This window comes from Pangasianodon hypophthalmus, chromosome 3, assembly GCF_027358585.1.
Source record: "Pangasianodon hypophthalmus isolate fPanHyp1 chromosome 3, fPanHyp1.pri, whole genome shotgun sequence".
In the NCBI taxonomy this organism is placed as follows: domain Eukaryota; kingdom Metazoa; phylum Chordata; class Actinopteri; order Siluriformes; family Pangasiidae; genus Pangasianodon; species Pangasianodon hypophthalmus.
In genome coordinates this window covers 30,822,361-30,847,779 of record NC_069712.1, presented here as the reverse complement: position 1 = coordinate 30,847,779, position 25,419 = coordinate 30,822,361, and the positions used below count along the sequence as shown (strand labels likewise).

Below are 25,419 nucleotides of genomic sequence, written 5' to 3'. Positions count from 1 at the left end.
ATTGTAGCTGTGAGATTTTTAAACAGGGTTGTGAATATCTAAAAAGCAAAAACAACAGGAAAAAATCAAATAAATGTATATTGTGCAATAATATGATAAGCAACTTAAGGCAAGTGTGATTATGTTAAAAAAAAATTTTGTTAAAAATTTTGTTAAAAAAAATATTCACCTTCTGTGAGGTTGTAAGCTGATGTTGCTGTTAAGCCTCAGTCAGCACATGTGAGCCATGATTAAGACATAGATCTGTGGTTTAGTGCTGAAGCAGAGTATGATGATCATCAGTAAGCAAACCAAAGATGCATATGCATACCTCAAGAGAGACTGGAGACATATCAGTGTGAAGAAGATGTAGTTGGAGACAATCCATCTCTGTGACATAAATGCCAAAACATTACATCTTATTCACACCTAGTTCAGATACATGAATATCTCAGTGTCCTTGTATTATTAATTAGCAATAATGAAGATCATACATCAAAGTGTGGCTCATTTCTAGGTGTTCCTAATGCTATCCTTATTAATGAGCTAGGAATTATTTCCTATTTCACTGTGAAATAACATACTGTAATTATTAGGTTGAATGGGTATTACACAAAGTGTTTTTCTACTGTTCGTGATGTACAAGCTGTGCTTGAAACAGGCTTTGTTGGCTAGGTTCAACGATAATCACCGGCCAAAAAAACAATTCATTAATTCTTAGCAAATTCTGAATTCATAGCAAAGAATGCAAGTGGTTATGCACATAAGGAAACGGCAGCTTTCATACTGGAATGGACCAAAGAGTTCAGTGGTAACTTTCATTTATTTTTATTCGTATAGTATTTTTGACAATAGTCGTTGTTATAAAGCAGCTTTATACAAGTCTGGATATAGATTTAAATCCGTAATGAGCAATCCAGAGGTAGCTAGGCGGGAAAAACCCTGAGATTAAATGAGGATGAAATCTTGAGAGGAACCGGACTCAAAAGGAAACCTGTCCTCTTATGGGTGACAGCAGATAATGGCATTAAAAGTCATTGCAGCATACAGGTGTAAAAGAGTAAAGACAAACAGTACTAAGTGTGTTGAAAGTGTGTTCAGTATGAGTAACTGTGAATAAGTGTCCTGGGATGAACACAGGACAGTCTTTATGATTACAAATGCAGTTATTAGGTACAACTGAGATGATCCACTGAAGCGATCTTGGGCATAAAATGTTTTTGGGAAGCTTTAGGGTATTCATATAGACCATCCACAGCTGCAGATGCTGAGACGCAAGTGCAGAATACTCCAAGCAGAAGTACATCAGAATGCATCAGGTGGCTCTGGTGGGTGAGTCAGAATTTGGCACCGGTATCACATCAGGCAGCAGGAGAGCTTATTATGTACGCTCTTATCAGACACTAGTTTTAAAGGGTGTACGTTGTGATCAGAGTGCAAGCAAAAACTCCAGCAGGTCAAGCTATGGCAGCATAATTAAAAGCAAGAGCCAGGGGATAACACAAGCATGCAGGCACTCAGAGGCTACTCCACCGTCACGTGATCTTGTGAGAAAGGGTGGGGCGACAGCATCAAAACATCCCAGTTTACCATAACTCTCCATGCCAATGCCTTTACCTAAGAGAAAAGATATTTAACACGATGCCTGACTACACAAACAAGTTTTCAACCTAGTCTTAAATATAGCTCCTGAGTACTGAAGGCTAACTGGGAATGTATTCCATAGCTGGGAAGCTTTGTAGAAAAAAGCTCTGGTGTAGTATTCATTATTCTAAGTATTTATAAAGAACCTGAATGTTCTGATCAAAGCAGGTTTTTTAGTAAGGCTTCTGCATTCTGGACTAACTGCAGCATTTCTATGCACCTACTGGTCACCCACCTCAGGGCATTACAACAGCTCAACATAGAGGTAATAAAAGCATGAACTAGTTTTTCTGCAGCATGCAACATTGTAACTCTTATCTTAGCAATGTTTCTGAGAGGAAAAAAGGGTATATACGTAATATTATCTACATGACCTTCAAACAAGAGACTGGAGTCAGTAATCACACCAAGGTCATTTACTGCTGCGCATGATGTAACTGAAAGTTCATCAATCAGTTGTTACATAATCAGAATGCTTACTATTAAACAACACTTCTTAGTTATCATTGTCACATCTTTACCCTTATTTTACCATGTCCTGTACTTTAGCTACTTTTGTTCATCCTACAAAATGTAATTCATTCAAACTCTGCTACAGAAATAATTATATGTAAACGGATTTATAGTATGTTCATAGTATTCTGGCTTTGCTACAAGGCCTTTTTTGTTTTGGGAAATGTTGTGCAATTATGTGAAGAACTAAGGGCACACGAGGACAGGGTATTGTACGAAAACTGACACTGCAAACTGTACTTTGTAGCATACGCACACAGCTATATGAGGCAATAAGGCACTCCTGATTATATCCACACTTGTTAATGTTATATGGCTTTTGAAATCTGTACAAAATTGGAACTATCAGTAAAGGAGTTTGATCTCCTGGCACTACTTCTGTATGTTAACTTACATACTAGATATCTGGCTGTAATTTATTTCTGTAAAGCTGCTTTGTGACAATGTCCATCGTTAAAAGTGCTATACAAGTAAAATTGAATTGAATTGAATTGAATTTGGCTTAGTCATCAGTTTATCACATCTAATATCATTACCAACATCCTGCCTAATGTTTAATACTTCCACTATTATTACTGAAGTATGCTGTATGTGTGTGCGCGCATGCGCGTGAGTGTGTTTATGTGGACAGAGAAGATTGGTAGACCTCACCATTCCAAAAAAAACGGGCTCTATTCAGTTTACTTGCTTAAGGTGGTTCTCACTCAATTCTAGATTTCAGAGGGTTAAAATGGTTCTTAAACACTCCTTTTTTGTATGCTAAAGTTGTCAGATAGCAGGAACGGTTCATAGTTCATGACATGACATTCCAACTCAAAGTCCTACCCTTAAGCCTCTCTCTAGGCCGGGGTTCTTGTTATCCCGGTTCACCTGCCAAACCCACCAGTGGGCAGAGCTTCTGGTTGCCATGGGAACCATGGGCCTTGGAAGCGTGGCTGCATTCATAAGCCTCCTGAGAGTGATTTACGGGAAGAGCGACCTTAACTTTGATCTGGAAAATATTTTGGGGAGGCCAGCCTTTTGGCAGAACCCAGTCGGCCGTTCTCTATCTACTATGAGGTGAGGAAGGCTGGAGACAAGGAGGAAAGGAAGTTTCCAGCAGAGCTCCAGCCTGAGGCCAATGTGGCGGCCTCCCCTGCAGAGCTTCCTCCAGAAGCCGATGAGACGGCCTCCCAAGCCATTCTCCTGCCAGAGGCTGACGGCCCAGGCCATGCTAATTCATGAGGCCAATGAGGTGGCCTCCCAAGACCTGTTCACACCAGAGACCAACGAGGCGGCCTCCCAAGACCTGTTCACACCTGAGGCCAAAGAGGCGGCCTCCCAAGTCCAGCTCCTGACTGAGGCAGACAGCGCGGCCTTCCACATCATGCTCCTGCTCGAGGCTGACGAGGCAGTCTCCCGAGACCTGCTCACACCAGAGGCCAACTGCGTGGCCTCCCAAGCCTTGTTCCTGCCACCTGACACCAGCGAGCCTGTCCCACCCCTGCCACATGACACCGGTGAGCATGTCCCAGCCCCACCGCCTGACCCCGGCCAGCCTGTCACAGATTCACCGCCAGCTTCCTGCCAAGATACCCCATGCCTGATCCCTAGCTCCACTGGAAGAAGCATACAAGATAGACAATGTCTGCCTTGGGACCTTGGGTTTTGTGTGGACATTTTGCCCAGAGGAGCAGGACCGTTGCCTGACTCACGCCCGTTTTTGACTCTGCCTTACTTTTTGGATTTCTGCCTACCCTCTAATAAAAGCTTTTACTGCAGTTGCATCCATCTCTACTCGCATTACATGACATTACACACCAAGACAATTCCTCATGACACTGTTTGTATACATGATCTAGGTGATTCTCATAGCCTCTGGTAGTTAGGAGGGTTTTTTTTTTAACAACAAACTACAAAGAAATGTTTTGTATATTAGATACTGTATCGAAGGAGTTTATAGTATAGCAAACTCTGCTTAACAACTTGAAAGATAAAAGGCATAATATAATTTAGAGTGCAGATACTGTAACTGTCAATTATTCACCACACATAAAAAGGTGAACTGTTTGATCAAAGTTAGTGAAGTAGAAATAAAAAACAAACCTGGTGCTCCCAGTGATGTCCAGGAACTCCACCAGAAAAAGACTGTGCTTGGCTAAGAGCTGAGTTCAACCACTCTGGAAGCATCTACAATTCCCTGGGGATCCTGGATGCTTCACCTTCAGTCTAATTTACATAGAATTACATAGAAGGAAAAATTTAACATCCTCAATATACCAGTCTTCCATACTCTGCAAATTCAAGCCCTCAATGGAAGACGATTGTGTTTGGGATCTGTAACACTGGCCCTCTGTCACTGCCACCCATAAAAATTTTTTATTATCCAATCCTCACAATGCCTCAGTATTCTGGCTCTCCCCGGACCCGTAAGCTTATCCCTCATATCTGACAGAAAAAAAACAAAACAAAACAGTGTGTCTTGGCCAGAGTCCTGTATGCAAGTGAGTTTTAATCCACAGCCACTAGTCTCCTCCACCTCTATGAAAAGCTCCTTGGAACAAACTCTGGTCAAGACCCCTGTGCAGTATAAAGACCTCTTGGGGGTCTTTAGTAAGAACAAGATCACTTTGTGTCCCCCTAGATCCAGAGATGGTCCCTTATCCTCTGTTGAGAACAAAGCTATGGAGGTGTATATTTCCTTACCTAGGGCCAGAGACATAGCAACAGGACAGGCAATTGCTTGGGGCCATTTCGAGGTTTGAGGGGCCTGACACTAAGTACAAGAAAATTTCTAAGTGCAGAACTCCCCAAAACCACTGATGAGTAATGTACATTGCTATACCAGGAACCTGGCTCCATCTCACCAGCATGTGGGACTTACACAAGTTGATTGAATTGTCATGTTTTTTTGTCTGGGAGCAAGAAAAGACAGGGAAAACACAAAGAAGAGGAAAAGAGGAAGCAGAACTGTGGAATGTGATGGAGTTAATCTAATGACGACATAATTAAAGATGACAAATTCTGCGCTATACCATACAGTAATGTAATGCTAGTCCAACATAATTTTGCAGACAAGCAGCTAGCTAGGAGTTGGTGCTTGGTGTGGAGCGTGTAACATTAGCAAGACTAATGCTTTCAGACAGTTATATTTTTATATTCTAATAGCTCGGGGGGTTGTCTAGTGCATTGTGTTTTTACAACAAGAGCTTCTCTCAATAAAATTCTCAATAAATTTTAGAACAAAAAAAAGTGCAGCTGAGGTGCATGCTGAGGTGTAAAAGAGAATGTAGATACATCAGGTTCTGTAAAATCAGCTCACAGAGATGCATCCAAACTGGTTCACACTTATTGCGCATTAACTGCATGAGCACCCATTTACCAACAGCCAACCATATATGCTGAGATATCAGTTTTGTTAAGCAATAATTCTTGCTTGAAGCTTACAAATTCTTAATTCATTTCTGCAAATTTAAGAGTAGCTCTTTCTATATTCAATATTTTCTGCTATTTTCTATCGATAAATAAATGTGAAAGGAATTACTTTCTGGATCTCCCTTGCAGAAATGTACATGAAAGTTACAGAATCTTTTGTGCTTAGGAACAGGGTTCCTAAGTGTTAAAAACAGGATTGAAATCGCTAGAAATCCATGGTTATGCAAATCACTTGAATCCTGTTATTTAACTCTGACACGCACACTTCAACTCACTGTTATTTCGCTGATTATTAGTTGAATCAGGCGTTTTGGGAGCAAGAAAAACACTGAAATGTGCAGGGTAGGGTAATGTAACATACAGTAATGTAACATACAGATGTGTACTGAGTCTTTATATAAGGTATGTATGTATTTACAGAAGACTCAAAGACCACACGTCTTGAATGATTCAGTGCTCATCGTTATCGCTGTCCTTATCGTTAATAATAGAAAACAGTGAGAATGTGTTCTCTTTTGTTTTTATTTGCATGTTCGAGTGGAAACGGATCTCATCTAATCATCCAATCATTTGTTGTCTTTCTAACAGTCTGGTGAGAGTAAAGGACACTTTTCGAATGAGAAATGGGTCGATACAGCGGGAAGAGTTGTCGTCTGGGTTTCATGCTGACCATGACCAGCATGTTCTTCTTGGCCGAGATCGTGGGCGGTTATGTCGGGAACTCCATAGCGCTGGTGTCGGACTCGTTTAACATGCTGTCCGACATCATCTCGCTGTCGGTGGGTCTCGTGGCGGCGCGCGTTCGTCGCCGCTCCTCCTCTCCGCGCTGCACCTACGGGTTGGTGCGCGTCGAGGTGCTGGGTGCGCTGGCGAACGCCGTGTTCCTGGCCGCCGTGCGCTTCTCCGTGTCGGCCCAAGCGCTCGAGCGGCTCGCACAGCCCGAGGCCATCGACAAACCAGAGCTAGTGCTTGTCGTCGGCAGCATCGGACTCTGCATCAACGTGGTGGGACTGCTTGTCTTTCAAGACTGGAGATGTCTGCGCAGGAAAAGCGCGCGCACGACGCAGCGAGACAGCGAACCGAAGAGCGAAACGGACACAGAAGCAGGTGGAGCGGAGTGAAAGCATCAGCTGTGATGGTCTATAGGGTCACACCGATAACAAAGCGTTACTGCGTTCCTGAAATCGATACATTTTGAAACATTCAAGTAGTTTTGCATATATTAGCTCACTAACAATTTTATAGCTATTGATTTTGTTCCCAAAATATTATCAACTCATATAAAAACATCCAATCTTTTCAATATAAAGATGTGAAGAAGGTTTCTCTACATTTTGAATTACAGTAAAAAAAATATTTTGGAGACATGGCATAAGAGCAGCATCTCTTACTAATAATTCTTGGAAAGTGTCAGTCGAACTATTTTCTGGCAAAAGTTAAAATATCCATTGTGCTTAAATATTCATTTAAATTAATGTATTTAATTATAGTACATTTAATTTTACACTCCTTTCTTGGTGCATTAAACAGAAGCAACTGATCATTATCATCTGAGTTTGGAATTCACTTGCCAGGCACACATCCTAGTTTTTCACCTAGTACCAATTACCCCTCACCCCCACCCCCATTTCATCGTGTCAAAAATGTCTTCACAACTGTCTTTTAGAAACTGGCTTTAAGTCAGTAGAACCTGACCTTTTTTTTTTTTTTTTTTTTACAAAACTCATAGTGATCAAAGTGTACCTATGATTATTATGCTGTAAAAGGTGTCATAAACACCATGCTCTGTTCGCAGGCTTCTGACAGCTAGATCTGCATGTGGAAAAAATGTGAGGATGAAGGCCACCAACCTAATATTAGAGGTATGCATATGCACATAAGAGGGTCCATGCCAAGAACAAGTTTTATTTGATCAAAAACTAATACAGTTTTGGTGAAATTACTATCAAACTAGATTTCATCATTCTTTACTTATACAACAGAATGAATTTACTTTTTTAAATAAAAACAATAATTGAAAGGGGCTGAAATGCAGGTTCTTGAAGAAATGCTTAACAACGGCTGAACACCCTGGCAGATTCCTCCACAAGCAGAGCCGCTGTGATCAAGACTCAAGACTCAGAGTCACTCCTGAATGCAACAACCCCTAGTCCTTGGGTCTTTAGTGGAAGCTGTTCTGTAAATAGTGTGCATCACACAAGCTGGACCTGGTGCATTGCCTGATTCCCAAAATACAAACTTTTCTCCAGGGAGGCTAAACAGTGGCCAGTCTCTGCACCACGGCAAGTCCACCATGCCACAGCAACATGGACCTCTCTGGGATCTCATGAAATTATGATGACATTTTCCTTAGGTGCCCGGCAAGGGGTCTCCCCCTTGAGTCCCTTAAACCCTGCCCCCATAAGCAAGATCCATCCATCCATCTTCTGTACTGCTTATCCTACACAGGGTTGCGGGGAGCCTGGAGCCTATCCCACGGGACTCTGAGCACAAGGCGGGGGGCACCCTGGATGGGGTGTCAGCCCATCTGAGGGCACAGTTGCACACACACACACACACGCACATACATATTCACACACTATGGACAATTTAGAGATGTCAATCAGCCTACAACGCATGTCTTCAGACTGAGGGAGGAAACCACCCGGGGGAAATCCCCGATGCGCGGGGAAAACACTCAAGCTCCATGGACACAGGGCAGGGGTGGGAATCAAGCCCCCAAACCCAGAGGTGCAAGGCAACAGTGCTAACCACTAAGTCACAGTGCCTCCCCAAGCAAGATGTCAAACTGAAATAGGCTGACAAACTGGTGATCATTCTGGCAAAAACAGTGGGAGAACTGCCTGCTCTGACAATAAACTTGGCTTGGGATGACTCTGGGGTGACTTTGAGTTTGAACCCAGGATTTGTGCCAAAGCCAAGTTTGTAAATCAGTTTGAATAACCTTGCAGTGTTCCATGAGGAGCATTACACTGGGTGGTTGGATGTCATCAGCATAGCCTACAGAGATAGAGATCTGTGTTGCTGAACCCTCGGCATCATTGTGCCCAGGGTCTACAAGGTTAACATCACCCTCCCAGTGCCATAAATGTGGAGGGGTGCAATACATATGTAACTAAGCACTAAATAATATCAGGGGTACCAGGGGAAAAGACTGTAAGACATTGGTATTTATTGCAAATACAGACCATACATTACTTTATGATTTCGTTTGAAGTCTTGGCATGCATATACACATACCTAATCAGGTAAGCAAGTGATTCTGACTGCTCCTGGAGGTTATCCAAGGTAGTGCTGAGCGATTTTCACGATTCATTTGGTTAATTCCAATTAATATTTGAATGCGATTTTCAAAATGTTCTAATTGAGATTGTACATGTTTTTATATATGCATATTTAAAGTATAAATTAAAACATCCATAAATGATATTTAAATGTTCAAACCAATATGCAGGAAAAACACAGCCTTCTTAATCTGATAAATGGCTCCTACAGCCTGCACTACTCCCAAACACTGCACACACGCTTAGATTTAATAAAAAGCAATAAGATAAACAGGCAGCACTTTGCCAAGGACTGAGCTCGTAGCTCAGAGATCACTTCTGAGATATGGACTTGGTACAGGTTTGAAAAGTCAGATGAACAATGTACAATATAATGCAGCAATACATCCTAAGCAGTAATTCGCTAGTCAGAATTACATCATTTTTGACCTTGACACGTTCAACAGAAGAAGTGGGAAAATGGACGCCTCGATGTTCATATTTTATTAGCAACAAGCTATGCAGCTACCTCAGATGAGTGATGTATATTTTCTCTCTCAAACAGCAAACTGTATAGCCAGTGTTTTAGATTTAACAAATAAATATGTCTGTATGGTGATTAATCCAAAGCTAATACTTGTATATACAGTATAACTCATTTAAAGGGAAGTAGTTTTACTTTGTTTGTTTCTGATGCTGTGTGCAGCCATGTTGATTTGACGTCACTCTGTAAATGGGGAAGGAATTTGGATTTGAGAATACCACCCCAAGTTGACTTCTCAGTTGTAGTGGCATTTCATGTCACGAAAGACATGGTCCCCATTTCCTCTGTCGAGAAAGGTTTCACTAAGTGTTCTATAGCAAATAGTGCTAATAGTAGCAAATAGTTGTTTTTTTTTAAAATATCCTTTCTTTAAAGATTCTTTATTTAAACGAACCATTGTTTGCACTATTTGCTGTAGATGGTGCTGTTACTATTTTTCTAAAGTCCATTCTATTAAATAAAAACTTTATAAATTGAGTAATTTTTGAGTTAGATTATGTAAGAACAAAAAACAACAAAAAAAATAAACAAAATCGTAATCGAGAATCATTCATAAAGTTGAAAAAAATTGAGATTTTTTTTTTTAATATCAACCAGCCCTAATCCAAGGTTCACAGAACCACAGTTACACAGAGTTAATTACAGTCAAACAAAAGCAATTTGATTTCACAATTATTATTCTCTTTATCTCGGTGAAGGCCATTATGCCCAGGTTCTTCTACTGAATAATCCACTAATTAAAAAAGACAGAAAGAGGCATAATTACTTTAAAAACATGATTTTGAACCAAAACTTAAATGTAAAATATAATAATTGCAAAGAAAAATTTAAATTTATATAAAAGAAAAAAGTAAATTAAAAATAACTATTACAAAAAAAAGAAATAAATGAAAAAAGGAAACAAAAAACGTAGGACTATGATTTTGGAAACGAGAACTTTAAAATGTAAAGAATTTGAAAATGGCTATTTTTTTATGTTTTTGGTCAATAAAAATTAGAATAAAAGAAAGGCAACTTTAAAACTATGCTATTGCAAACTCAAATAAGATAATAGAATAAAAAAGCAACTTTACATTTTTTGGAAAGAGTTTATTTTTATCCAGAAACTATAGGTAAATCTTCTGTCCATTGCATACAGTAGCATATGTATTTCTAGCTAAGTTGTGTCACAAAACTCTGCTTATCAACTGTAAAGATAATAACAGACACAATATCATTTACAGTAATGATACAGTCCCTGTCAATTATTGACCACATATAAAAAGGTAAAGTGTCTGACGGTATTTATTGCAGTAGAAATAAAAAACAAACCTCATGCCCTCATATGTAAAACAAAAACAATGATTTAAAAACAAAACTGTTTATGAAATGCAGACTTATTAAATTTTTAGAAGAACAATATGCAAATTATGCTGAGGTGTAAAAGAGAAAACAGATCCACTATAAAAAAAAAAAAGTGCCAGTAAAGCATTGTAAATTTACTGTAAATAATTGTAAAACTCACAGTAAAGTACTGGGTATACTTACAGGTAATTACTATACACACACACACACACACACACACACACACACACACATGCACACACACACACACACACAAATATATATATATATATATATATATATATATATATATATATATATATATATACATATATACATACATACATACATACATACATATATATATATATATATATATATATATATATATTAGCAGTATATCACATTTCCAGTAATCTAATTAAATTCAATAAATGCAATATAAAATAAATTCAATATACACTTTTATCCAAAGTGCCTTACAGCTGAGGTAGGGTACAACCGAGTTGAAGGTTAAGGGTCTTTCAGATACCCCACCATGGCATACACCAAGCTACCTGGATTTGAAATTGCAATCTTCTGATCTGAAGCAGAAAGCCTTAACCACTGAGCCACTCCTTCCCTCAGCTAGTGTGCACCGATTCAACCACGTCTACCATTGCATTAACTCACACTAAAAGACAAATTTCAGTGCTTTACTAAACCACTAGCATATAAACTTATACTATATGGCCAAATGTTTGTGGATACCTGACCATCACATCTATGTGTGGATCTTCCCCAAACATGCCACAAAGTAAATATAATTGTATAGAATGTCTTTCCCTTCACTGAAACTAAGGGGCCCAAACCTGTTCCAGCATGACAACGCCCATGTGCACAAAGCGAGCTCCACAAAGACATGGTCTGCCAAGGTCGGAGTGGAAAAATTCAAGTGTCCTGCACAGAGCCCTGACCTCACAGCTTTTGGGATGAACAGGAACTCCGACTGCACCCCAGGCCTCCTCGCCCAACGTCTGACGCCTGACCTCACTAATGCTCTTGTAGCTGAATGAACACAAATCCCCACAGCCACGCTCCAGGATGCAGTGGAAGTTCTTCCCAGAAGAGTGGAAGTTAATATAACAGCAAAGGGCAACTAAATCTGGAAAGAGATGTTCAAAAAGCACATGTTCAGCTGTCCACAAACTTTTGGCCATATAGTGTACATTGAAGCAGGTTCGGGTTTGCTTGGTCTAGTCAACACAAAATAGTATATAAATTTTATTTTGTAATATAAAATAAAAATGATCCACTGTGTTTTCAGATGTCAAACGGTAAAGGGAATCTTTATCATTCTCTTTCCTGCTGAAAATGTTAGATATCCTGCTTTGCTTTGTGTTTTCTTGTATTTTACTGTAAGCCAATGCACAGCCCAATCATTTACAATACAATCATTTTGCCTTAAAATAAACACTGTAAATGTACAGCAATTTTTACAGTGTGCATCAAGCCTCATGAAATTAGCTCACAGACACATACTAATTATATCACACTTTTTGGACACTAGTGTGACCTGGGATTGACTGATGTCCCATCTGGGGTGTATTTCAACCTTGTAGTGGCTGTTCGCAGGATATGTGACCCTGACCATGATAAAGTGGTTACTGAAGATGAATGAATGAATGAATGAATGAATGAATGATGCACACTGGTGTAACTGCATGTGTGCTCTTCAAGAAAGTGACCTTGAATTATGTTTGTGTATGTGTCACAGAAATGCCTCACTCGACTAAACTGAATCAGATTATTTCTCTAAGAGGTCAAATGTGGAGCATGTGGTGTAAATCTTCTTTGCTGTGGTACTATTATTATTATAAGTTGTTATCCAAAAATAATAATAAAAAAAATTACCAAACGAATAAATATAAAATGACTCCTCCCTGAATCTCCCTTAAGTGGGTTAAAAAAAGACTCCAAAGAAATCCATGTTTGTGCAAATTACTTGAATCCTGTTAAACTACATAATCTAACATTATGGGCCTAGGTATGTATGTGTGTTTCTGTAAGGTGTGGATGTTTTCATATAAAAGTCTCACACACTCGTCTCAAAGTTCATCGTTATCACTATCTTTATCGTTAATATATGCTAGAATACAGTGAGAGTGAGCTGTTGGGTTTATTAGCTAAGAAACATCATCATCACTCGAAGAAGGCCAGGGTTCATTAGTCACTGAATGGCTTGAGCCAAGAAGGATCTCGAGTGGAAACGGCTAACGGTGTTACATTTGCACTGAATTATCTGTTCTCTTTCTAACAGTCTGGTGAGAGTAAAGGACACTTTTCGAATGAGAAATGGGTCGATACAGCGGGAAGAGTTGTCGTCTGGGTTTCATGCTGACCATGACCAGCATGTTCTTCTTGGCCGAGATCGTGGGCGGTTATGTCGGGAACTCCATAGCGCTGGTGTCGGACTCGTTTAACATGCTGTCCGACATCATCTCGCTGTCGGTGGGTCTCGTGGCGGCGCGCGTTCGTCGCCGCTCCTCCTCTCCGCGCTGCACCTACGGGTTGGTGCGCGTCGAGGTGCTGGGTGCGCTGGCGAACGCCGTGTTCCTGGCCGCCGTGCGCTTCTCCGTGTCGGCCCAAGCGCTCGAGCGGCTCGCACAGCCCGAGGCCATCGACAAACCAGAGCTAGTGCTTGTCGTCGGCAGCATCGGACTCTGCATCAACGTGGTGGGACTGCTTGTCTTTCAAGACTGGAGATGTCTGCGCAGGAAAAGCGCGCGCACGACGCAGCGCGACGGCGAACCCAAAAGCGAAACGGACACAGAAGCAGGTGGAGCGGAGTGAAAGCATCAGCTGTGATGGTCTATAGGGTCACATCTAACTATAAACGTAGAGTTGCTAAAATATATGTATTTTACAATCTAAGCAGCGTCGGTTCTTCTAAGTGACTGAAGGGCGCTCTCCTCGGCGCAGTCGTTGGATTTTCACTATTAAACACTCGCGCTTAAATGCTGCTTTAATCAATTTTAATTTAAAAAGTCTAACCACAAAAATAGAGGAGCACACACATTACCTATAGTAGTAACCACCCAAACCAGTTCCACTTTCACTGAATCATGCAAGCATAATTTTGCATGTAATTAGATCGTGATTAATTATAGCTATCGACAATTTGGATAAAACCTCTGTATTTCAGATTAATTTTCAAAAAGACTATTTGTGCGTTTATCTTACGCTGTTCACAAAAATGTCAACTCGTATAAAACTAATTTATTCACCATAAAGCAGTAAAAGCGTTGCCTACTTTTTAAAACTTTTCACCACTTTTATATAAATTAGAGTTGCACTGTTGGAACTTCGGGAGTACATTAATGTTGTTTGTACCCTGGGAATAAAAAGGCGTATACAGTATACAATACCTGATTTTCTGAATGATGCTTTGGACAATATAGTGAGTGATTATTACTATATGCAGGTCAGAGCCAGCTGTCTCTGTATTTTTTAAAACCTATTAAAGAATGTTTGAGACATAATGTCTTTCTAATCATTGTTTACAATCAATCAAACTACTGATTTGGCCAAAGGACCAATAGTTGATAATGTACAACAAAGCTGAAATATTAATTTAAATAAATTTAAAGTCATCTAATGCTAGTTATTCCAATTTGCCATTGTTCATTTTCTTCTGATGCATCAGAACCTTATTTAAAAGCACCTACACAAAGGCAACCGATCAGTTTCCTCGGCGTTTAGAGGTCACCTGCCAGGCACGCATTCTAGTTTCTCATACAGATGTCATTGTTACAGAAATGACAGACAGTGTCTTATCTTTTAGAAGACCGTTAACACTAGGCTGGATTCATTTAGGTGAACAGAAACTGACCCTTGCTTACAACACTCCTGCTGAACAAAGTGTAACTGATTAATATGCTGTAAAAAGCGATTAGCCTAATGTGTGAAACTAATGAGTGAAACTATTATGCTCTGTGCACAGGCTTCCAACGGACAGATTTGGATGAAGTGGATGAATTTGAGGATGAAGGCCACCACCTTAACATTAGAGGTACGTCTGTCCACGTACAAGGTCCATGCCACGAACAGTTATCATTTATCAAAAACTATTACTTTTACTTTTTTACTAGAAGTATTAGTGCATTGGGCTAATTAGGAGTTCGGGGGGCTTCGGGCACCGATTTCCTCTCCAAACTGGTGTATTAAATAAATTTTCACCCCTGTTCCTCTCTCAGGAGTGCTACTCCACATGCTAAACGATGCTCTAGGATCAGTGGTGGTAGTGGTGACATCAGCTCTGTTCTATGTCTGGCCCAAGGCCCCGGATGTTCCATGTAACTGGCAGTGCTATGTGGATCCAAGCATGACGCTGGTCATGGTGGCCATCATCATGCCCTCTGCCATTCCCCTGGCTCGAGAAACAGCAAGCATCCTGCTGCAGATCATCCCTCACAACATGCCCTTCAACAGAATCTGTGAGTAACTGGAATGTCAGAGGAAATATTATGCTTCCAATCTCCTGGTGCATGAGGAAGCATTTATGTTTACAAAAAAAAAAAAGTTTTAATAAGCACGCACTGTAGTGTGACATTCAACACTAGACACAATCCTGCTCCATGATGGTGGGAAATACCCACTTTATCCTCAATTTCTCTCTAAAATGTGCTTGTAGCCAACAGCCTGATGTTGAAAGCAGTTGAACTTGCATGGGTATTGCGTTTGTGTGCCTTAAGTTTCCCTCTACAACTTTGGTCTCAAGTGACTCAAAACTGATGGCAAAAATGTATTAATTAGCACAGTTTACAGCTATAAGAAATCAATCCGTTTCCTGACAGGGCTGGGTAAGATAATATACTTTTGATATTGCAATACACCTTTTTAAAATAACAATTATACCTTCTTAAAATAATTATAAACTCTGGAAGCAGATCTGATCAAGTTTTCTACTATCTGAATTTTTAAACTGGTATATAATAACTTGTTTATAATAACATTAATAAAAAAAAGCTACTTTTCAGTATTAGATTTATTTAAGGTATACAAAAATAATCATCAAACTAAAAAAAAATGGTTTATTTTTAAACGCAAAGCTACTGTTTTGCTGAGTTTGTTAGGAAAACTACATATTGTGATGCATATTGTGTATCATAGAAATATCTTCAAATATAATGATATTTTTGTCGTATGGCCCACACCTACTCCCTAAAACCACAGTTTCTCCAAATCCCATACTTTAATGACACACCTCACACTTTAACACCTCCACTCCATTGGAGCAGAAATGGATTCCACAGGCAGTTCAAATAATCATCAGTGCATGTCCTGTAAGCCTTCTTGAGCATTTTGCACTTCACTGGCAGCTTTATTTTCCACTTGGGTGCTTTGCATACACATGGTCAAAGCTGTGCATAAATATACACACAAATCTAAGCAGACCTTTTTTTTTTTAAATTTCACATTTTGCACTGAAAATTAATTTTCTTTTCAAATCTGCATGTACAAACCATTGCAAAATGGGAGCTCACATTCTACGGAATGAATGAGTCAACCCTACTTCTTCTATCATCCTAAATATTTTAGCCCCCTTAATAAGTAGGAAATATTAATAATTTGACTACAGACTATTATCTACAGATGAAACACATATTCTTTGTTTGTGCTTATGTGGAAAGTAAAATATTTTTTTAGATCATGCTGAAGTTTCTTCTTTACCCACCCCCCACAGTGCAAGACGTGTGCAGCCTTCCCGGGGTCCTAAGTGTCCACGACGCCCACCTGTGGGAGCTGACGAAGGGTCGATACGTGTCCTCGCTGCATGTGCGAGTCTCCACCGAGCTCCACAGTTCTCTCAGTGGAATCAAAATGCTCCATCAGCAGATCAGGGACCTCCTCCATCACGTCGGCATCCACAGCGTGACCGTTCAGCTGGAATTCGGCGACGGAAGCCTGGAGAGGAGCGCCTGTAGCACTCCGTGTTCATCCCCCTCCTGCCTGAAAGTCTCCTGTTGCCCTCATGATGTTGCTGGACTCCCATTGTGTAAAGCAAACCAGCTCCCTCACCCCAGAGAATTCCCCGTAAACATGTATGAAACAAGCAGCGTACCTAAAATACAAGCACTAAGCCCATCAACACATTCCTACACAGCCACAAAGTTTTAATAGCCATGTGAGTAAAATAATCAGTGAACACTTCTATTTGACTTGTAGCAAAAGCCTAAAGCCTAATTTGGGTCAGAGAGAGTCCTTGATGAGGAAAGCACAAGAGATAATATTAAAAGTTTTTTTTTTTTTTTTAAATACTGTGGTTTAAAATATTGATGCTTTTGGCCCAATGTATCCTAAACTGGGTTACAAGGCTAAAACGCTATACATTCAATATACGAAAAGCTCCTGGACTTCATGGATTTCACTTTGCTGGAAAATCATTTTATTTTTCAAATTACTATCATTCTGCTTGACTTGTCAGTCAGTGATTAATTATGAAGGCAAACATCATCGAGCAAGATGAGTCACAGGTGACCAATGATGTTCTTAAATGTATAGAGGACCACAATTACATGTACATTCACATTTTCTTTTTGATCTCTGTATTTTAAGATTTATAAAATCTGTTCTGTTGTATATTATAGCTGTAAAGAAGCATTTGTTTTATGTGTACTGTAACTGGATATAATTGTTTTATACAACATTTTTTTTTTCTAGATAAACACAATGATTATTACAGATACACTATATGGCCAAATATTCGTGGACACCTGACCATCACACTCATGTGCTTTGTGAAGATCCCATTACTTTGCTGTTATAATAATCTCCACTAGATTTTGGAGCGTGGCTGTGGGGATTTGTGCTCATTCAGCACAGTAGCATTAGTTAGGTCAGGCGCTGATTTTGGCCGAGGAGGCCGGGGGTGCAGTCGACGTTCAAATTCATCCGAAAGTTGTTCAGTAGAGTTGAGGTCAGGGCTCTGTGGCCACTCCACTTCTTCCACATCAACCTTGACAAATGTCTTCATGGACCTCACTTTGTGCACAGGGGCACCGTCATGCTGGAACATGTTTGGGCCCCTTGGTTCCAGGGAAGGGAAACTGTAATGCTACAGCACACATTCTATAGACATTATATACAATTTTGTGCTTCCAACTTTGTGGCAACAATTTGGGGAAGAAACACATGTAGGTGTGATGGCCAGGTGTCCACATACTTTTGGCCATATAGAGTATATTAGACTACTTTCTCAGTAAAAGCCTCTCTTTTCAAGGTTGGCTACGATTATAGATGTGATTTAAGAAATATCCAACAGAGCAACTTGTAAATAAAAGTAAACTCATTTATATATAAACCTCCCTTGGTAATAATAAATCCCTCATTCTTTAATGGTACATATAGTTTACTAAATTATGTGTTAAATCGTGTGCCAAAGCAAACAGGAAACGAACCTGAAGTATTCATTTCACTAAGCAAAGGAACTATTAGGTGAAAATAATGAAAGAATTAGCAGTGCAAGTCCCATTCGCTAAGTGGTTTTTAACTTTGATTCATTGTTACAACATAAATGTTTGGTACTTTTTTTTTTTCAATCGGTTGTTTGCGTCTTATTTTAATGGTGACCAACTTATAACCCCAATGTCAGTGAGTCGTGGTTCCAGACTAGGTGTGCGCACGGGACTTTTTTAAAATCCCGCTCCTACTAGCTTCCAAAGGAATTTATTTGCTACTATACATAGTTGGTCAGGATATCAGCACGAAGTATTTACTGAGAAACGCATGGAACAAGATCCATAGTACAAGAAATGAACTCCCATGTGTTATAATTTAGCTATGTACATGTCACTATGTGAGATAAGCTCACGCACAGATTTTCTATAATTTAATTTTCATGTGAAATCAAACAAATGGTACAAAAAGTGCCTAAAACAGTGACAATACACAGCCACAAACCTGCAAAATGAACACACAAGTATATAGGAACCTGAACACCCACAAAAATAAAACAGGGGACAGATCCAACAAGTTCAAAGGCACACACAAGTATAAGAGTGCAGGTTCTGGACAGTGTTTGTCTGTTTGGGAATAAAGTGACAAAAATCAAGAAGTGGTTGTTGTAGAGGGAGTAAATTTAGAAGAGGGATAAAATAATCACCTCTGATAAAATTCACAATTTTGTACATAGTTAAAAGGAATTTACAACCCAGAGAGAAATCAATGATTCTGCAATCACTTCATTTCTTATGACAGTGCTGTGACATTATATTTACACATTACATTTGTAATGTGTGTACCTCTGTTACACCAGTGTCAAACCACAAACATCTAAAATCTAACACATACATGCACACACACACCATACAAAAAAAAATCCACAGCAACTTACTTTTCAAACACAGAAACAAAAGAAGTGTCAAAGAAAAGAGCAAGAGACCACAACTGGTACCCACTGGGTCCAACTGAGATGCTGGATATGCAAAGAGGCTGGAGTGGGGTGGGGAGGGTGCGACGTTTGCTTTGCTGAAAAGTATTAAAGCACTCGGCTTCGCTTGAACATCTGAGGCACTTTAGCAAAGCGGCGATGGTTACGATAGCTCAGGTTCTGCCACTCATCCAGCGAGAGTAAACGGTTGCTGTTACGCAACTGGTAGTTTCTTTAGGAATAAAGAAGTCATGTACATTATATAGATACAACTACCGCATAATGCCACAGTGTGGGGGGGGGGATTTCCATAAATTTGGCTACTGAAAAATCACTCGACATTAAACATGGATTTTATTTGTGACCACAATTTCGAAATCCCCATTTTTTATATTTATATAATTATTAACTGTCTGCACACTGTGGCACCACTGTTTTTGTTAACACCCACATACCAGTCAATCTGCCTTTTGCCACGAGCATACCTGCGGGTGAGGTCAGACGGGTGCTGCCACTTTCTCCCATCATGTCCTCTCCTCTGATTGGCTATGGCGTTCATGAGTTGCAAAAGCTCATTCATTACACCTGTAATGCGATCAGAAGCAAAGACACGTCAGCAAGGGATTATCTACAGATGAAACCCTAATCACTTATAAAACAATATACGATCACAATTGTTCCTTATCTCTGATTGCTCTACCACGAGTCATGTTACAACAATAAACCTAATGGTGAAGTTTCTGTTTTAAGCAGTAAAACAAGTCATCTAATTCTTACCCCCTTCCACATTATCAGTCATGTGTCTAGTCACCGAGTCCACATACACCTTCTTCTCTTTCTCCCAGTCCTCCTCTCTGTACAATACCACTGGTCTGCAAACCACACAAAATGGATCAGCCATTCATAAAATACAGGTTGACATGGTTTGCTTTCAGTCACACCAATCACAAACCCAGCGTATTTAGTATTTATTTAAAATAACATTTTATTTGATTTCTAGCGACTGATCATCGCCGCCGCTGCCACCCCGCCCTTCTGCATGCAATAAACAAAGTAATTTGTAAGCGTTTTTAATCTTTAAGTAGGTGGTTGTGCAATACTGTACTCTACATCCTTCTGCAAGGGTTGTTTGGAGAGAGAGAAAAAAAGGAAAAACTAATGTTAAGAGCTAAGGTTAAAAGGACAGAAAAAGCTACCCATATTTCTCAGTGGATGACTTCTACTGAATTTGCAGGCAGGTTAGCAGACCGTAGAAATGGAGCCATATTTCACTATACAGTATAGCCAAAAGTTTGTGGACATCTGACCATCACACCCATATGTGCTTTTTGAACATCCTATTCTAGATTTAGGCCCCTCCCTTTTCTGTTAGAATAACCTCCACTCTTCTGGGGAACAGTTAGCGTTCCAGTTCATCCTAAAGGAGATCAGTAGGGTTGAGGTCAGGGCTCTGTGCAGGACACTCGAGTTCTTCCACACCAGCCTTGGCAAACCATGTCTTTATGGAGCTTGCTTTGTGCACAGGGGCATTGTCATGCTGGAACAGGTTTGGGCCTCTTAGCTCCGGGGAAGGGAAATGGTAATGCTGCAGCGTGCAAAGACATTCTGTACAATTGTGGGCTTCCAACTTTGTGGCAACAGTTTGGTAAAGAACCACATATGGGTGTAATGGTCAGGTGTCCACATACTTTTGGCCATATAATGTATCACATCCTAATATCATTGCTCAAATGGAGGTGAAAAAAAATGTAGAGCTGCATTTAAAAAGCTTTTGAAAAATCAACCTACATGAAAACAAAGTGGGGAAAAAATAAACATCCACTAAATTATTAGTTTAGTGTTGTGTTCAAAAAAATCCTAATTCGTCACAAAATCAATATCAATATCATATTGTCATGAGATCAAGTTCAATAAATTCACGTTTCTTTTTTGAACTCGTACGCAAACAGGAGAGCTTAAAGATGGCAGGAACCTTAGGAACACCTTCAAATGCCCGAGCCAATGATCCACTGAAGAGAAGCTCAGCACTGCTGAGGAGAGAAGTTCTCATTACACGTAGCAGCAGCACGCCCCCTACTGGTTAAAATCATCTGGCTCTCAGATATTTAGTACATAATTACTTCAAATAATAAAACTATTTACTTGAATATTGAACCACAAACAGGTTTAGAAAACAAACTATTTGTACGTGGAGATTTGGTCAGGTCTGTTTCTGTCATTCATATCAATCCGTCATGCAAAAGTTACAGACGCCAAACAAAACATGTATACATATGGAGCTTGATCAATATGTATGAATCTCTAAACATTTTCAATTATGTATAATGAACATAAATTGTCCATACACATTTAAAATAAAGGAATTTAAAGATCTGCAAGGAGCTTATCCAAGTAGAGTACCTTGGGATGTCTTTGAAGACATTTCTTTGGCCCTCAGACGTTGCTTTCTTCTCTGGCTGTTGACGTGCTCTTGCTTTGACTGCTTCTGGTTGCTGCGTGTTGGGCAAACCCACCTTCGACTTCACCTAAGCAGGATATACGGCTATTGACATGTTGAGAAGTTTGTCTGAAGCATATGATCATTGGTGTCAAACACACTTTGACAAAACATGTTGAAAATTTGTGTGTGCCAAACCTGGACCTGAAGAGGCAGCGTGATCTTGAAGCTGTCTGTAGTGTCCGTTTCCTCCCTGAACATCACTCGAATCTCGGAGTCTGTCTGCTGCTGACTGACCGACAGCACATCCTCATGCGCTTTCACCTGGTTAGCAGTCTGCTTCTCCTGATAGTGGCACACTAACGACTTCTGGATCGACGTGCCTTCACGCACTATGTTACCCTCTTTACTCTCGTTGACATTCAGGAAGGGGATTGTCCTGGGAAATGCTTCTGTATTACCAGCGTCCAAGTTCACATTCGCTCTTAGGGAAATGGCAGAGGAGGCTTTTACAGACTCGCAAATTACTGTAGGTGAGGACCAGCTCTCTTTGTCCAAATCTAGTTTAGGACTTAAAATTGGAGTTCGCTTAACAAGCTCCCTAAATTTTTCCAATGGGGTGGACATGAATGGGGTGGACACAGGCGGTGTTTTGTCATTTGACAAATTTGGGATAGTAATTTTATACGATTTTATAAAATGCACCTCATCGCTTTTGGTGATCTCGCTTTCAGTTGTGACCTTTGACTCCCCTGGGTCAGCTGAATAATACGATTTTGTAACATAACCTTCATCGCTTCCCATTTGTGCGTCTTTGCCAAGCAAGCACTCCGATTTCCCTTGTTTTTGCCTTGAGCTACACCACGAGCTGTGGCCCTCCTCGGCCGGAAACTCCTCATAATAAATCTGACGGCTCTGAATGAAATCCTCCAGGCCATCAGCGCTGACATCAGCACTGTCAATTGGGCTCAGACACATGATCTCATTCTCGTCATAATCAAAAGCAATAACATCCGCACTGTCTTCATTGTGTACAATCACTGGGCTGCTTGAGTGAACATTAGTAAGTGACACACTGATTCGTCCATCAGTCTTATCATTACCATCAATCCAGCCCCGGCCTAATGATTTCTGATGAGACAGAGGTTTTTCTACCCTTTTAATCTCCTCTAGTATTACGGAGGAGGATTGTGGGGAGACGAGCTTCACTTGTCGGAAAGCATCAAAGGAATCTAAAACATAGGCTGAAGCTGGAGAAGGGTGTTTGGCAAAACAGGGTTTTTTCGGCGGAGTATCGTACGTCTCATCAAGGCATGAATCATCCAATCGCCTCTTGTGTCCTACAGACGTCTTGCTGTTACTTAACTCGAGGTTCAAGTTCCAGGAAGGACTGTCAGGACTCCAGGACGGACTGCCCAAACAGGAATCGGTGGCTTTGTAGAAGACCATGCGAGAATAAACGGAGAGAGGCTTCAAGTGTGGAAAACTTCTCGTCTTATCTGAGCCGTGTTTACGGGAAGCGCTCTTGATGGGTTGCTTTCTGTCTGCCATCATGATTTAGACAAGAAAACTATATCGTGATAATTTTACACAGGAGTGGTGGCACCTCGAAAGGAAAAATGAAAGGTGATCGTTACATTTCAGGTAGTGAAAAGGCACTGATAATCTAAATTTCCTTTGCTTAATTCTGCCTTTTGAATACAAGAGCATCATGAAGTTGTTAAAGCTACTATATTTGTTATTTGATTTGACAAATTGAATGGGTTTAATCCAAAAACATGTGGCCTATAAATAATAAACCTAATAACGGACCTAATGTAGAACACATCGTCATTGCAAACTTCAGGAATAAAAAGCTCTATGGCTCCAAAAATAGCCAGGATATTATTGTACACATTAAAATAATGATCCTAATATTTGAATAGGATTATGTATATTAAAAACATATATATCTGTATGGAGGTCGTCCATGGAGTTTGTATCTTTAAAGGGGTCTTTGGCTGGTAATAGGGTGACAACCACTGCTCTCTGGTACTTCTATACTTACATACACACACAGACACACACACACATTTTTTTTTATATATATATATATATATATATATATATATATATATATATATATATATATATATATATATATATATATATATATATACACATACACACACTAACAGTGTTACATGTGTCAAAACAAAATAGACAATAACAAACCACTAGATCAGCCTGGATACTGGATATTCATTCAAATCATTTCAGAAGTGTTGATTTTTAAAATTAACACCTGACTTTATGTAGTTATGAGTTTAAAATGTGTTGTTTATACTACAGCTAACAGCTAACTTAAACTACTCTTTAGAGTCTGTGATCGTTTTTTTTTAATCACCAAAAACGTTAAACAAATGTAGTTCTTAACTACCTACCTAACAAAGAACTAAGCAGACAGCAATTATTTAATGTTCAGTTTTTATATTATATGTATATGTAAATGTGTGTTTGTTAGATAAATAACTAACTAAAAAAAATAGTTATGAGTCCAGCGTCTGTGCTAGCTAACCTGTGCCAGGTTTCTCTGCTAGCCTACACGTAGCTAGCAAGCTCGTTTTACCTTAAAAAGGTACAAAGTTAAGTTAATAAATGTTTACTAAAGTTTATTTAGACTCAGGTTGAGTAGGTGTGCGGTAAAACTTGCCTACCTCAAGACCCACCTTGAGTAAAGACACTAGCGAGCTAAACGCATTTTCTGGCGTTTCAACAGAAACTACAATAAACTGGTTTGAAAATCTGGCGCGCGCGCTGCTCCCATTTATAGCGTTTGGCGCACAGCGTGCTCTGTGATTGGCTGATTTGTGTAGCGCGTGCTTTCCGTCCACGTGCATTCACAATTCTCATATTTTTACACAGATTGTAGTGGATACAATTTGGTTTGGGATATAAGGCCATACACTCTGTGGCCACTTTATTAGGTACACTTTGTTCCTACACCCGTTAGCCCTACTATCACAGAGGAGCTACAGTGAGTTGTTAGCTCTAGTGCACATATTTGGTTGGGGTTTCTCATATTTTGTGTAAACATTTTGGGATTCTTACATTTATTTATTCATTCATCTTATGTGCTTTATTCTGGTCAGGGTGGCAATAGCTCCGGAGACTATCCCAGGAACACGGGGCACAAAATTACAATACACCATGGATGGTACACAGGTCACCATACACACACACACACACACACACACACACACTTAAGGGTTCATTTAGAGTCACTAATCCACCTACACACACTATATGGCACTATATACACACTATATAAAAGTTAGTGGACACCTGACCTTCACACCTATATGTGCTTGTTGAACATCCCATTCCAGATATTATCCCATCTTTGTTGTTATATAACTTCTACTCTTCTGGGAAAGATTTCCACTAGATTATGGAGCTTTAGTGAGATCAGAGCATTAGTGAGATCAGACACTGATGACAGGTCGAGGAGGTGGATAGGCCCACATAAAGGTGTGATGGTCAGGTTTCCAAAATGGTTGACCATATACTGAAGCTGCATGATTTTGTGAGGTGGAAGGAAGCCAGAGAATCCAAAGGAAATGCAAGCAGATATGGGGAGAACACATGAAACGCATGACACATGTCCGCACAGACAGAACCTGAGCTGAGGACTGAACTGAAGGGTACCATGCTACCTTTTGGGCTTTGTGATTTGTAAACATTTCAACAATGGTACACTGATTTTACTACGTTACTGTTTAGCATTTATTACTGGGGTGAAAATATTTTAATATTTCTAGTCATTTTTGGATTTAAAAAAAAAGCAATCATTTTAACTGGTGTGAATTTTCAGTCTACCAGGCCCTAAAACATTTTAGTCATAAAATTATTC

General features: G+C 39.8%; 2 protein-coding genes across 6 annotated transcripts; one reads left to right on the top strand and one right to left on the bottom strand.

The window, feature by feature from the left end:
* The first annotated feature begins 6,074 nt into the window (after positions 1-6,074).
* On the top strand, positions 6,075-16,839 carry LOC113542134 (zinc transporter 10). 2 transcript variants are annotated; one of them, XM_026939476.3, is made up of 4 exons: positions 6,075-6,657; positions 14,663-14,731; positions 14,916-15,155; positions 16,406-16,839. In XM_026939476.3, exons 1-4 carry the CDS (start codon positions 6,174-6,176, stop codon positions 16,837-16,839), a joined length of 1,227 nt encoding a protein of 408 aa, XP_026795277.3. In that variant the 5' UTR covers positions 6,075-6,173. The 2 variants fall into 2 exon arrangements, with proteins under 2 accessions (XP_026795277.3, XP_026795278.2); XM_026939477.3 differs by lacking the exon at positions 6,075-6,657 and adding an exon at positions 12,842-13,498.
* Positions 16,840-18,537: 1,698 nt separating this feature from the next.
* LOC113542132 (uncharacterized) lies at positions 18,538-25,293 on the bottom strand. 4 transcript variants are annotated; one of them, XM_026939473.3, is made up of 6 exons: positions 24,224-25,293; positions 21,726-23,133; positions 21,491-21,615; positions 19,868-19,962; positions 19,576-19,675; positions 18,538-19,322 (listed from the first exon to the last, which is right to left on the bottom strand). In XM_026939473.3, the coding sequence occupies exons 2-6, from the start codon at positions 23,079-23,081 to the stop codon at positions 19,199-19,201; spliced, it is 1,800 nt and encodes a 599-aa protein (XP_026795274.3). In that variant the 5' UTR covers positions 23,082-23,133; positions 24,224-25,293; the 3' UTR covers positions 18,538-19,198. The 4 variants fall into 4 exon arrangements, with proteins under 4 accessions (XP_026795274.3, XP_053088387.1, XP_053088385.1 ...); XM_053232412.1 differs by having other exon boundaries at positions 19,576-19,677; positions 19,873-19,962; XM_053232410.1 differs by having other exon boundaries at positions 24,236-25,293.
* Positions 25,294-25,419: the final 126 nt, after the last annotated feature.